At 38.7% G+C, this 15,220-nt stretch overlaps 1 protein-coding gene across 4 annotated transcripts in view; it reads left to right on the top strand.

The window, feature by feature from the left end:
* Window positions 1-15,220, top strand: part of Scn1a (sodium voltage-gated channel alpha subunit 1) — a 123,388-nt gene that overhangs the window by 68,550 nt on the left and 39,618 nt on the right. The window contains exons 8-14 of one of the 4 annotated variants that reach the window (XM_041631641.1): window positions 3,281-3,344; window positions 3,805-3,946; window positions 4,499-4,705; window positions 9,784-10,065; window positions 11,558-11,938; window positions 13,145-13,277; window positions 14,729-14,967. In XM_041631641.1, the coding sequence (XP_041487575.1) occupies window positions 3,281-3,344; window positions 3,805-3,946; window positions 4,499-4,705; window positions 9,784-10,065; window positions 11,558-11,938; window positions 13,145-13,277; window positions 14,729-14,967 (1,448 nt within the window). Of the gene's footprint in view, window positions 1-3,280; window positions 3,345-3,804; window positions 3,947-4,498; window positions 4,706-9,780; window positions 10,066-11,557; window positions 11,939-13,144; window positions 13,278-14,728; window positions 14,968-15,220 lie in introns of all 4 variants that reach the window. The other 3 variants (XM_041631640.1, XM_041631643.1, XM_041631642.1) reach the window with 3 other exon arrangements.

Here is a 15,220-nt window from a genome sequence, read left to right as displayed (position 1 = left end):
TAAGTGATATCTGTCAAGAAATTTGCCCATTTCTTTAAGATTTTCCAATCTTGTAGAGCACAGGTTTTTGAATCACCTAGTGATTCTCTGGACTTCCTCATTGTCTCTTGTTATGCCCCCTTTTCCGTTTCTGACATAGTTAATTAGGATATTCTCTCTAAGTCTTTTAGATAGTTGGATAAGGGTTTGTCTATTTTGTTGATCTTCTCAAAGAACGAGCTTTTTGTCTCATTGATTATTTGCATTTTTCTCTGTGTTTCTATTTTATTGATTTCAGCTGTGAGTTTGATTATTTCCTGCCATCTTTCCCTCTTAGGTGTGTTCTTTTTGTTCTAAAGCTTTCAGGTGTGCTCTTAAGTCATGAGTATGAGAGCTCTTCAAATATTTTTTTAAGATAGCACTTAGTGCTGAGAACCTTAGCACTTCTTTCATTGTGCCCCATTAGCTTGGGTACATTGTACATTTATTGTGAATAAATCGTAGGAAGTCTTTAATTTCATTCTTTTTTATTCCTTGACACAGTGGTAATTCAGTAGAGAATAATTCAGTTTCTGTGAGTTTGTAGGCTTTCTGATATTGTTGAAATCCATTCTTAATCCATGGTAGTCTGATAGGATGTAGGGGATTATTTTAATTTTCTTTTATCTGTTGAGACTTGCTTTATGGCCAAGTATGTGGTCAATTTTAGAGTATGCTCCATCAGGTGCTGTGAAGAAAGGGTATTCTTTTGTGCTTGGGTGAAATGTTCTATAGATTTCTGTTAGGTCCATTTGAGTCATAATTTCTGTTAACTCCAGTAGTTCTCTGTTTAGTTTTTGTATGGATGATCTTCCATTTGTGAGAGTTGGGTATTTAAGTCTCCCAATATCAATGTGTGACTTAAGCTTTAGTCATGTTTCCTTTACAAATGTGGGTGTCCCTGTCTTTTGATCATAGATATTGAGATTTGAGATGTCATCTTAGTGAGTTTCTCCTTTGATGAGTATGAAGTGTCCTTCCCCATCTCTTTTGATTAATTTTGGCATGAATTCTACTTTGTTAGATTAAATTAGAGTCAGTGGACCACCTAGCTTCTTGGGGCCATTTGACTGGAAATTCATTTTCCAAACTTTTACTCAGAGGTTATATCTATCTTTGATGTTGAGACATTTTTTTCTCTTGTATGCTGAAGAAGACTCGACCTTGTTTTCACATCTATTCTGTGTATCTGTATTTTTTTATAGTGGAATTGAGTCCATTGACATTGAAAGATTTCAATGGTCAATTATTATTGATGCCCGTTATTTTATTGTAGTTGTTGATGGTGGCAGTGTGTGTGTGTGTGTGTGTGTGTGTGTGTGTGTGTGTGTGTTCCTTCCTTGCATAGTACTGGTAAAAAAATTATTTATTGCCTTATTTTCATGGGTGTAATTAACTTCCTTGGGTTGGAATTTTTCTCCTAATACATTCTGTATGTCTGGATTTGTGGGTAAATACTATTTAAATTCACTTTATGATGAAATATCTTGTTTTCTCCATCTATAATGATTGAAAGTTTTGCTGAGTGTAATAGTCTGTGCTGGCATCTGTGGTCTCTAGGAGTCTAGCTCATCTCTCTAAGCCCTTCTGACTTTTAGAGTCTCCAATGAAAAGTCAGGTGTAATTCTAATAGATCTGCCTTTTTATGTTATTTGACCTTTTTTCTTTTGCAGTTTTTAATGTTATTTCTTTGTTCTTTGTGTTTGGTGTTCTCATTGTTGTGTGGTGATGGATCTTTCTTTTCTGGTCCAATCTATTTGCTGTTTTGTAATCTTCTTATACCTTTTTAGGCATGTCCTCTTTAGGTTAGAAAGTTTTTTCCTCTATCATTCTGTTAAAAATATTTCCTTGGCCTTTGAGCTGAAAGTCTTCTCCTACATCTATTCCTATTATTCTTAGCTTTAGTCTTTTCATAATGTCCCAGGTTTCCTGGATGTTTTGCTTCAGGAATATTTTAGATTTAGCATTTTTTATCAATTAATCTATTTCTTCTATTGAATCATCAATGCCTGAGATTCTCTCTTCCTTCTCTTGTATTCTGTACTCTGTTGGTGATGCTTACACCTGTAGTTCGTGTTAGTTTACCTAGATTTTCCATTTCCAGAATTCCCTCCGTTTGTTTTTATTTGCTTCTCTTTCCATTTTCAGATCTTGTAAAGTTTTACTGGTTTCTGTCAACTGTTTGTTTGTTTTCTTGCGATTCTTTAAGAGATTTATTGATTTCCTCCAGTTTGTTATTGATTTTTTTGGATTCGTTTCAGGGATTTGTTCATTTCCTTTTTATTCATTGTCATAAAGTTGGTTTGGGTTGTTTTCTTATGTTTCAGTTGTTTTGGAATATTTGGGATTGCCGTAGTATAATGGTTGGGCTCTAGTAGTGACATGTTGCCCTGGCGTTGTTATTTGTGTTCTTATACTGACATTTGGGCACCTAGATTTGGAGTGATTTTAGGTGTAAGTGCCTATTTCTAGATTTGTCTTTGTTGAACGGGTGTTTTCTTTCTTTGTTTCTGTTTCTTCTCTGGTCTTCTGGCTGATGTGGCCTGTGGTTGAGGAGAGATCCCCTTCTGCATTGGGGACTGGACTTCTGATGGCCTGCATGGTCAAGGAAAGCCTTGTAGTCATGGTTTCTCAAGTAACTATTTAAATGAGGGAGGGGCTTTTTAGAACTAAGGTGACGTGATGCTCACCTATTGTAATTGTTATTCTAAAATTTTCACCTTTGTAAAAAATAGCATTTGTTTCATTCCATTCTAAAATTTTCATTTCATTAAAATATTCATATAGTTCGTATAATTATGAATCTTCATTATAAGCTACTGACATAAATTCCAGAAACATAAATGTAAATTATGGTTAATTTGAAGAATTTACTAATGGTATTAAATATGGTAGGGAAATAAGAAAACATATCATTTTATTTTGAAATATGTAGTTATTTTAAAATACCTATCATTCTCATCTTCTCCTGGTGATGAATTTATTTTATTTCATGAAAGTAATAGAAAATACTGATACCTTCCCATAAACGTTCCGTGCGTACGTATGGTTTTCACTAATTTTACATTGATAATGAAAAAAACCTCATACCCATAATACAACAGTAAGATTTGAAAGAAAAGAAGGAAAAACCCATGTGTTTAAGCAGGTAATGTGGTTTGCTTAAAGTCACTTAAAGAAACTGAAAGTAGGAACTGATTTCCGTACTCTTTTAGTGTTTTTTAACAAGTGTGTGTCACGTGACTTTCTTTTTTCCAAACAGGATATCATTATTTCCTGGAGGGTTTTTTAGATGCACTACTGTGTGGAAATAGCTCTGATGCAGGGTAAGCTGATCATTTGTGTGAGATGTGAGTATGTGTGGTTTATTCCTATATGTATGTCTAGCTCTTTCTGTAGGATATCACTGATAACAGAAACTAACTTAATACATACTAATTTTCAGTAATTATAATAAAACAGGACATGTTCTAAATATTAAGGTTTCTTCTGTAAAGCAAGAAACAATACATTGATCTATAATGCTGCTATTTCCCCGAGGTAAGTATCAAGCAATGAGTCACCTTTGCAGACTCCGCAGCGAGGAAGAAAGGTTACTTACTTAGCAACAGCTACACCTGGCAGCTAGTGATAACCTATAAAGTCAGAGGTGGGAAATGTATCAGGGAGTTGGATTCCACACTCTTGTGTCGTCTTAGTAGTGATGGAGCATTTTGTAAGCATAGTCTTCTACCAGAATAAAAAGACACAGAATGACTTGTCAACTTGCTTCTTCCCCATTTGCAGCCAATGTCCAGAAGGATATATGTGTGTAAAAGCTGGTAGAAACCCTAATTATGGTTACACAAGCTTTGATACCTTCAGTTGGGCATTTTTGTCCCTGTTTCGACTGATGACTCAGGACTTCTGGGAAAATCTTTACCAACTGGTGAGAATCTGAAGAGATACTTACTGCATTTAAGTAGAAGAATATAAGGATACACACTGAGTCATGAAATGCCAACCACAGCATGATATAGTAGAGAAAGTATTGCTTGAGATCAGAGATGTGGGCTTCTCTATCCTAATGCTTACAATCCATGTTGAGAGGAATAAAGTCAAGGAGAGTACATCTGTTCTGTTTCTCCATGACCCAATGCTATTTCACATTCTTCTTAGACACAATTTCATCCCAACGAAAGACAAATTTCCCCTCCGCCCTATCTCCCTCTCAGGTATTATCTCTTTCTCTTGGTCTCTTCCATGAAAGGCTCAGCTTTTTGATGGAGGTCCCAATTGTTTTCTATCCACTGTTTTATTCTTGGTGAATCCAAGAATCCTTTACAATGACTATGAATGCATAAGTCAACGAAGAAAGAAGAGACAGAGGTTAAAGAAATAGTGCAGGGACACATTGTTAATTTTGTCCAAGTTCTGCCAGACACACAGTCACTGGTTACTGAAATGACTGCGAAAGTAATTCTGATATTCTTGTTTCTAGACGTTGCGTGCTGCTGGGAAAACATACATGATATTTTTTGTGCTGGTCATTTTCTTGGGCTCATTCTACCTGATAAACTTGATCCTGGCTGTGGTGGCCATGGCCTATGAGGAGCAGAATCAGGCCACCATGGAGGAGGCGGAGCAGAAAGAGGCGGAGTTTCAGCAGATGTTGGAGCAGCTGAAGAAGCAGCAGGAGGCTGCACAGGTACTCTGCAATTCAGATAGATCTTGTCTCACAATCCAGACCTTTGCTTCTCTATTCTTCTTATACCCCCTTTTTTTATTATTTGCTTGTAACAAACGATCTGCAATGAAAACGGAAGGTGGAGTTGTCTGACAGTACCCGAGGAAGCTGGGAACAGCAAGATTCCACAAGGACTTTTACATGTGGACCATCTTTCTAGCTTGAGTTAGTCTAGTCACCTAGTTACACAAAGGTGTGTTCATACTAACCACAAAAGTCTCTCATGTGATTTTTTTTTTCTCACTTTAAGATTCTGAGAGTAAAAGGAAAATCGTGACTTTTTTTTTCCCAAATAAGAAAACCATTTCTGGATAAATCTGCTGCTGCTAGATTATTGTAATGTGAAGTAATAAGAGCGGCGGGGCTGCGTCCCCAGCATCCCGGCTGCCTGCTCAGCTAGCTTATGCCCCGAAATAACAACACACAAACTGTATTCATTTAAACACTGCCTGGCCCATTCTCTTCTAGGTTAATTCTCACATATTAATTTAGCCCATTTATAATCATCTGTGTGTAGCACCCCAAGGTGCGCTTACCAGGGAGATTCTAGCCTAGTCCATCCTGGGTCGGAGCTTCATCCCGGGAGCGGGGCATGGCTTCTCTCTCTGAGGCGTCTGCTCCCGAGAGAGCTGTGGAGTCTCTGAGCTCACTTCCTCTTCCTCCCAGCGTTCTGTTCTGTTTACTCCTCCCTCCTATCCTCTAACCAATAAAATGGGCCAGGGCAGTTCCTTTATTAGCCAATGACCTTCCTCCATCATTTCCCCTTTTTCGGTTTAAACAAAAAAAAAAAAAGCTTTAACTTTAACATAGCAAAATTACATATAACAAAACAGTTATCAAGTAAAAATTACAATAATCTTTATCATAACTAAGGAAAACTATAACTATAACTAACTATTCTTAACTCCATCAAAGACTCCAGAAAGATACAATACTACCTAAGCAAACAAGAAAAAAGCAACTTTTAAAACTCTAGAAATGACAGAGACATCTCACTACCTGGACAGTCACCCAAAGTTCTTTTGTACCGTTGGGGCATCCATCTTCAGCCTTCAGGCCCATGGTATCCAGCAGACATTTCCATAAAGCAGGAAAATTCAAAGTCAGTTCAGTCACTATCTGTTGTGTCCTGCAGAATGTCTCGCAGACTCTTTCATGAACCAGGAACCCCGAAAGATCATCTCACCTTAGGCAAGTTCAGTAGTCCTCTCTCTGCGGGTTCTCTGTGTCCAGTTTATGCAATAGTCCAGGCAAGAGCAGTTTCTTGCCCAAATGGCTATCAAAACTCCATAACGAGCCTCTTCGATGCCCATCTTCCTCTTGAAGTAGATTGGTGCTGCCAGGAGCAGAGTGTCTCATTGTCATGAAAAGTCCTCAGTTATTAAAACATTAAATGTCCTATTCTGTAATCTTTGAAAGACATGAAGAATGTCTATCTAAAATATATATATATATCTAGAAAATCTAACTAACATGACTACAAGCTTTACTATTATCGATGATTATCCATTAACAACCTATATTTCTTAATTATACAGTACATATTTAAATGAACTACACAATCACAATACCTTAATCAAAATCAGAAACACTTATACATATAACAAAATTGACCGTAAATCTCTATCAATAAAGCAAAATCTATACTAATGCAAATCATTCATACCTATATCATATCCCCCTTTAAATGTAAAAGAACGTTTATAAACCATATTTGGGAACATGGGCGCAGTTTTTTCTCTCCAAACTGCTTCCTGCTGAATGGGGGCGTCGTTAATTAGGTCTTTCACGGTATAACCTGTGTGCTAGCTTCATCTCAGTTGGCAGTTGAGCGAAGCAATTTTCTGAAGGTGTTCACACCAACCCTTCAGGAGGGCGTGGTCCATCATACCAAATCGGAATAGAAGAAATGAACAGCGTCTCATCCTCTGTGAAAACAAAATAAGAAACTCCTTTCCAAAGTATCATGTCCTTAGATCCAAATTCAAAATATCTATGTTGGATTAGCTCAGCAGCATTTATAAATAAATATCTTTTAGCATCTGTTGCTCCTTCCTCAGCATTTAAATAATTTAAAGAGAGCATAATAGCATACAGTATCAAGATTCTCTGTGTATTTTCCATCTTTGTACAGCTTTGTTTTAACCTCTATTTCGTTTATTTTTACGTTTAACTTTTTGCTTTTTGAGACAGGTTCTCTGTATCTTTGACCTGAAGTAACTCTGTAGACCAGGCTGTCTTAGAACTCTCAGAGATCTGCCTGTCTCTGCCTCCCAGGCATTCGGGATTAAAGGTGTACACTACTACACCTTGAACTCACAGAGATCTGTTTGTCTCTGCCTTCTAGGCACTGGGATTAAAGGCGTGTGTTACCACACACAACAACTCTCTTCCTTTTTTTGTTTTTTATTTTAAGAACTTCAACTTTTAGTCTGCATATATTTTTAACACACTTCAAACCATTTAGAAATTTTCTTTGTCTTTGAATCTCTCTTTACTGTATATCTCTCTTTTTCTGACCACATGAGTCTTTAATTTACCAAGCAATCTCAGTAGGACTAAAGGCGTGGCTTTGCCAGCTGGATTCAGTCCATTCCTTAGCTTTCCAGCCTCATGGAGGATATACAGGCTGTAGCCATGTTTACTGCCACAACTGTATGGCATTTCAAGGTCCCTGCCAGCAAGTGAGCTACAACAGACAACACTCAAGTCCTCTCTCTCGGTAGCCAGCCCTCCTGCCTCAAACAGTCAGAGTTTGCCCTGGCAGGACAGCCCAGAAAGCTGGCATTTTTAAACGGCGCAGCTTTTTGCTGCTACGGCTGAAAACCGAAAAGCATGCGTTCAGCTTTTCGTCAACACAGTTTAAGTGTTTCGTGGCAGGACCTCTTAATGAGCTGCAGGCTTTGCAGCTAAAGCTGAGTCAGGAAGCTTCTCTTAGAAGAAAGCGCCTGCTTGCCTCTAACAAGCAGAGCAGACCCGAGAACACAGCGAGTCTAGTTGCCATCAAACAAATCATAGCACTTTACTCCAAATGCTCTATTCAAAAGCTCTGTCTCCCGCAGGAGCCAGAGATCGCAATGGCAGCACAGCCCCAGGAAGTCGCGCTTTAAAATGACACAGCATTTTTTCTGCTACTGTTGCTGAATCAGGAAATCTCTCTACAGCATGCCACCAACAAACAGCAAAAATCTGTGTTAAACTCTCTCTCCCTTATTTTTAAGCCTTCTCAGGTTTTTTAAGTGGGTTTAGTCCATCACGTGGGGCGCCATATGAAGTAATAGGGGCAGCGGGGCTGCGTCCCCAGCATCCCGGCTGCCTGCTCAGCTAGCTTATGCCCCGAAATAACAACACACAAACTGTATTCATTTAAACACTGCCTGGCCCATTCTCTTCTAGGTTAATTCTCACATATTAATTTAGCCCATTTATAATCATCTGTGTGTAGCACCCCAAGGTGCGCTTACCAGGGAGATTCTAGCCTAGTCCATCCTGGGTCGGAGCTTCATCCCGGGAGCAGGGCATGGCTTCTCTCTCTGAGGCGTCTGCTCCCGAGAGAGCTGTGGAGTCTCTGAGCTCACTTCCTCTTCCTCCCAGCGTTCTGTTCTGTTTACTCCTCCCTCCTATCCTCTAACCAATAAAATGGGCCAGGGCAGTTCCTTTATTAGCCAATGACCTTCCTCCATCAGTAATGGAATCATCTTTTCTGCCAAGCAATTAATTAGTTGTCATATAGAACATATGTACCCATTTCTTTAAAGTCATTTCTTATTTTTCTTTGCTCAAAACATGCATTGTCTTTAGCCAGAGAGATGACTCTGTGGGGGGTTCACTTCCTACCATACACGTACTCACTACCATCTGTAACTCCAGTTCCAGGGGGTTTTACTACTGCCCTCTGAGAACTCTGAGAATACAAGGCACACATGCGGTATACATATATACATGCAGACCAACACTCATATACGTAAAATACATTGCCTTTTAGTGTGGTTGTTTAATTTCCTTTATATTAAAAAGTCCTCTGATCTAAGATTATTGAATTGGCAACGGAGCAACACTAGTAATATGAAGTAATTAACAAAGGTTTACTCAAGTTTGCCAGGACAAATCAGTGGAGCTGGTGCAATGAATGATAAAACTGAGTCCCATCTCCCATGGTTCCTTGTTGTTTGTAAATGGGACAAACAAATTCATTGTTTGTGTTTTTAAAAAGACTAATAAAATAAAATTTTATTCAAATCAAACTTTATTTGAAACCATCTTGGCCATGAAAAAGGAGTTCCTTCTGGCATACCAATTCTTCTGCTCCAGTTCTGTACTGGAGATATTGTGGGAGTAACAAGGACTAAAAAGTGCAGCTTCATAACCAAACAAGCTGTAACCACAAAGGATGGATTTACTCCCATACTCTCACAACTAGAAATAGCCACTGTTGAGATAAAGGTGGTTGGGGCAGCTTTTGGAGAATTGAACATCTCCTGCTTAGCGGAAAGGTAGTGACCCCTCTCCCCTTCTTACATACAGTAGTATTATGGAGGAGTGGGGAAGGGATTGAGATACCTTTCTTAACCTCAATTGATAAGATGTTGAAGGTATTAAATACTTTTGGAGAAGACCTAAGCTCAACTTCCAACTTTGGGGTAGGATATTAAGTAACTCTGCAGTTTTTCTTCTATGTTTCCATTTGTTTTTCAGAACAGTGAAGATAATGGCCATTAAAAACTAATTTTTAGAACAGATTGAGTCCTATGGGTTTTTTTATATATTTCTATTAATGCCCGAAGAATCTTTATGAACATGTGGTCTATGTTGCATAATACAGACTTAATAAATGTTACCAGGAGAAAAGTAGATAATTTCTTTAAGTCACTTTTAATTAAAAGAAAGAAAAAACCCTACACCCAGAAAGCACTTCTACATGATATTTCCTCCAGTTAGCTAGTATTTTGTAAATGATGCAAAACTTGAGCAACCTGAAGAAAGCTCTTAAGCAATCTTTTCTTGCACCGCACCAAAACGGTTTCTCCCCTATGTAGCAGGCAGCAGCTACAACCGCCTCCGAACATTCCAGAGAGCCCAGCGCAGCGGGCAGGCTCTCGGATAGCTCTTCAGAAGCCTCCAAGTTGAGTTCGAAGAGTGCTAAGGAAAGACGGAATCGGCGGAAGAAAAGGAAACAGAAGGAGCAGTCTGGAGGGGAAGAGAAAGACGAGGATGAGTTCCACAAATCCGAGTCTGAAGACAGCGTCAGAAGGAAAGGGTTTCGCTTCTCTATAGAAGGGAACAGACTGACGTACGAAAAGAGGTACTCTTCCCCGCACCAGGTATGCACTGCCGAGTTCTCTGACGAAAGATGGAAACCGGTTGGGGGGGGGGGGGGGGGCGGGCAGGGGAGCAACTGAATGGACTACTGTTGCCTTATGCTTCAAATTGCTTTTTCTCCATATTCTATAAAAAAAGATTTATTCCACTCCACACAAACGCAAATATGATCTTAGATGCTGTAGGAGGAGGCTTGCTTGTTCGTCCCGGCCTTCCAGAATTGAAATAATCACACAGAAACCATATTATTTAAATCACTGCTTGGTCCATTCGCTCTAGCTTCTTATTGGCTAATTCCTGCATTTTAATTTAACCCATTTCTATTATTCTGTGAATCACCACGAGGTGGTGGCCTACGAGCAAAGTTTCAGCAAGTCTACCTCTGGCGTGGCTCCATGGCATCTCTCTGACTCCACCCTTCTTTCTCCCAGCATTCAGTCCAGTCCTCCCCGCCTACCTAAGTTCTGCCCTATCACCAGGCAAGGGCAGTTTCTTTATTCATTAATGGTAATCACAGCACACAGAGGGGACTCCCACATCAAGACGCTTTTGAAATAACACAGGGTTGAAAGTCAGGAGAACTGTATTTTCATGTTGCATATGTCTTCTGGTAATTGCCTGTAACCAGTGGCAATTAATCTTCCGGTCCTCAGATCTTCTAACAACATCAATGAAATATAGACTAAGAGTTAGCTACTCAGAAATATGCCTTTGGTTAATTTAAAACACTGTGTTGATTTTCTTCCCCTAACTTGTTTCTCAGTTGTCCTATGAATTTCTGAAATATTAGTCATGGCACACTTTGCAGAAAAGCACATCATTCAGAATTTTAATTTCTGGTTCTACAGATACCCTATTTAACAGGTGAATCAGAAAAAAAGAAAGAAAATGGTAGTATGAAGATGAACTAAAACAGTCTATAAAACAAAAATCAGTGTTTGGCCGGACCGTGGTGGCACACGCCTTAAATCCCAGCACTCGGGAGGCAGAGGCAGGCGGATCTCTGTGGGTTCGAGGCCAGCCTGGTCGACAAGAGCTAGTTCCAGGACAGGTTCCAAAAAGCTATGGAGAAACCCTGTCTCGAAAATCAAAAAAAAAAAAAAAAAAAAAAAAAAAACAGAAAACCTAGTGTTGGAATTATCTGAAAGGAAAAATAAATGCAGAATCTCACAGCCCTACTGTGCATGTTTATTGCACATGAATTCATAAAGAGTCTTACAGATGCTTCTGTTTAAATCTGAGAGACAGTGTCTGGGTAATTTTCTTCTGTTATCTCAGGCTACATTCCAGCTATCTATTATTTAAAGTCAATGACTGGAAACCATACAGCTAATTTAATTTTATCGGAATGCCTATAAATTATATTAATCAGAAGGAATGTGCTACCTTTTTTAACAAATGATGAAATTTTCTTCAACTTAATCTTGCAAAAAACTATTCCAACAGATTGTTTTAATACTACTTTACTTTTTGTTCTTTGTATCAAACCTTTAGTCTCTGTTGAGCATCCGTGGCTCCCTGTTTTCCCCAAGACGCAATAGCAGAACGAGCCTTTTCAGCTTTAGAGGGCGAGCAAAGGATGTGGGGTCCGAGAATGACTTTGCCGATGATGAACACAGCACCTTTGAGGATAATGAGAGCCGGAGAGACTCATTGTTTGTTCCCCGAAGACATGGAGAGCGTCGCAACAGTAACCTGAGTCAAACTAGCAGGTCATCCAGAATGTTGGCAGTGTTTCCAGCCAATGGGAAGATGCACAGCACGGTGGACTGCAATGGTGTGGTTTCCTTGGTTGGTGGACCCTCCGTTCCTACGTCGCCAGTTGGACAACTTCTGCCAGAGGTGATAATAGATAAGCCAGCTACTGATGACAATGTAAGAAAGTTTTACATAGTTCAGGCATGGCTGGCCCATGATTGCTGTACCAGCCAGTGTTTCTACAGAATGGAACTCTTGAGAATGATTCCTGGTTGGTCGAGCTGAGAATGCCTCTGCATCCTGTAGCACCTTTAATAGACTAACCAACTAAACCTTAGAGCCTCACACTCCCTGCACAAACGTGAATGCATTACCTACTGTATATGCTAAAGATTAATTGTACAATAATTGCTATCTCGGATGATTTGCTATGTACCCATACTGAATTTAGAAATAAGAGACATCACCCCTACTGACCTTTTGTACAAGTAACTAAATAGCTTTTAAGTGTAAAGGGTGTATAGTAAATCTTCCCACCAGACTCTGTAATTTATCTTTGCTTTAGTTCAGATTTTCAAAAACACTGTGCATAGATATCTTCATCATTACCTGAAATTTCCAGGGTTCATATTTATTGTACTAAAAATGCTGATATAGGTATTCACAAAGTCAACCTACACAAAGGGACACCAATAAATTATTAATCCAGAAAAAATATTTGTCTGTGTAACAAAGGAGTATCATGTGTTTGTGACTATCCATTCAGAGAGAACTTTCCAAACAAAGGATGCTTCCTCTTCAACTGGACACTCACTTGGAAATATATCAGCATGATGAGGCATGACTAAGTTTACATTAGAAGACTTATTGCTTTGGTACCCTGGATGAAACTGTTAACTTTGCATCATATGTATGAATTTTAGCATATACTTTGTATTATCAATGACCATCTATGTCTTACACCAGAAAATGAGATGACAGCTAAGTTCTTTGGTGTTTTCTTAAAATGTAGTGGCTAATTTTTCAAAAGTGAAATGGTTTGACCATCTATCTGACTTTTTAATGTATTAGGATTTTACAATTTGTTCTTTAATTGAAAACAACTTAAATATGCCCATGAAAATCTTTACCAACTATATTATAATCATATATATCATAATTATAAAATCAAGGAGTCAAACATTTAAATTTTCTTTTATGACTACATGGTTAACAGTTTGAATATTCCAGGTTAATAATTCAATAAGTCCCCAGCATCTGCCATCAGCAATTACATATGAAGATGCACGATGCATGTGTTTCATGAAAATCACTGTCTCCATTTTTGTTTGTGCACCATAATGCTCAAGTTAAGCATTTAATGCCTTAGCATTTTCTTTACAGGGAACAACCACTGAAACTGAGATGAGAAAGAGAAGGTCAAGTTCTTTCCATGTTTCCATGGACTTTCTGGAAGATCCTTCCCAAAGGCAAAGGGCAATGAGTATAGCCAGCATCTTAACAAATACAGTAGAAGGTTTGTAACAAACCCCACTGCCATTATTTTAATAAACTTGCATTATCTTTTTAATTAATTAATTTTTTAAAATATTTATTTATTTTTATGTATACAATATTCTTTCTGCATGTATGCCTGAAGGCCAGAAGAGGGCACCAGACCTCATTACAGATGGTTGTGAGCCACCATGTGGTTGCTGGGAATTGAACTCAGGACCTTTGGAAGAGCAGGCAATGCTCTTAACCGCTGAGCCATCTCACCAGCCCCTAATTAATTAATTTTTAAACCTATCGTTTCTCATTTTACATACTAATACCAGTTCCCACTCCCTCCCCTCCTCCTGCTCCCTCCACCTTCCCACTTCACCCCACCTCCAATCCACTCCTCAGAGAGGGTAAGGCTTCCCATGGGAAGTCAATAAAGTCTAGCACATTGCTTTGAGGCAGGACCAAGGCCCTCCTTGCTATATCTAGGCTGGGCAAGGTATCACTCCAAAGAGAATGGGTTCCAAAAAGCCAGTACAAGAAGTAGAGATAAATCCTTGCCTCTCTACCAGTGGCCCCACAGTTTGCCCCAGCCATACAACTGTCACTCACATTCAGAGGGCCAGGTTTGGTCCTACGCTGGTTCCCCTGCTGTTGGACCAGAATCAGTGAGATTCCATTAGCTCAGGTCAGCTGTTTCAGTGGGTATCCCCATTATGGTCTTGTCCCCTTTGCTTATAGTATCACTCCTCCCTCTCTTCTACTGGACTTTGGGAACTCAGCTCAGTGGTCCTCTGCGGAGCTCTGTATCTAACTTGTATTACCTTATTGGAGTCAAATATCTCCACTTATATGGCAACTATATATATTCTCAGAAAAAAAGTAAATGACCCTGGTATTAAATGGGTGGTCATACATTCTGAAGGTGTTGAATATTAATTCAGTGTGCGGGACTCTGTACCCTTAATGTCTTAGTAGTATGTGGGAACTCTGAGAGGTTTCTAATTCAGTGGTCAAAAATCCTCTGGTGTAATTAGTTTCAAATTTCACCAAAATGGTTTCTTAGATCATGATCCAAAATAATTTTAAGATTGGAGAGAAGAGCAAGTCATTTTCACAAAATAAAAGCATGTTTAAAGCAAGATGTATCTCATTAATCCTTATCCTAAATATTACAAATGAGCAGCCTGTCAGGAACACAGGATTTTACACAGTTAATTATCTATGTTCCTGTTGCAACTTTATCTATAAGGCCAACAACCTTACTAGCAGCCAAGTGCGCAGCAGCAAGATCAGTACGAAAAAAGAAAATTATTTCTTTCTTACCTCTACCTTATGTATACGTCTGATGGTATCTATAAGTAATTAGCTTTGCAGCAAACACAAATACTCTTGCTATTGAAAGTATGTTTAGTGATCCAATGTAAATATTTATACTGTAAAAATAGTCATTTAGTATTCTTCCTTCTTCTTTTTTAAATCTAGAACTAGAAGAATCAAGGCAGAAATGTCCACCTTGTTGGTATAAATTTTCCAACATTTTCTTAATTTGGGACTGTTCCCCATATTGGCTAAAAGTGAAACATATTGTCAACCTGGTTGTGATGGACCCATTTGTTGATCTAGCCATCACCATCTGTATTGTCTTAAATACCCTTTTCATGGCCATGGAGCACTACCCCATGACGGATCATTTCAATAATGTGCTTACAGTAGGAAACTTGGTAAGCATACTAGAAGGTAAATCTGTTCAGTATTCAAATTTTCTGCTTGAGAAACTGTTTGCTATATTTAATAGCTTATTAAAACTCTTTCAACCACAATTCCCACATCTCTAATGCAGTTATAACCAACTGTCTATGCACTGCTTTTTGAGGTAGAATGGCATTTAATGTCTGTGAAAAAAAGATGAGAAATAGAACATAGACCTGTAATAACCATTAAAAAGTCAATAGTGATGTTTCCAATGTTTTGAAA

This window comes from Microtus oregoni, unplaced genomic scaffold (assembly GCF_018167655.1).
Source record: "Microtus oregoni isolate MIOR12 unplaced genomic scaffold, Mior012 000037F_ref0000500, whole genome shotgun sequence".
Taxonomy (NCBI): Eukaryota; Metazoa; Chordata; class Mammalia; order Rodentia; family Cricetidae; genus Microtus; species Microtus oregoni.
The sequence above is the reverse complement of the archived record's forward strand: the minus strand, read 5'-3'. Positions and strand labels throughout refer to the sequence as shown.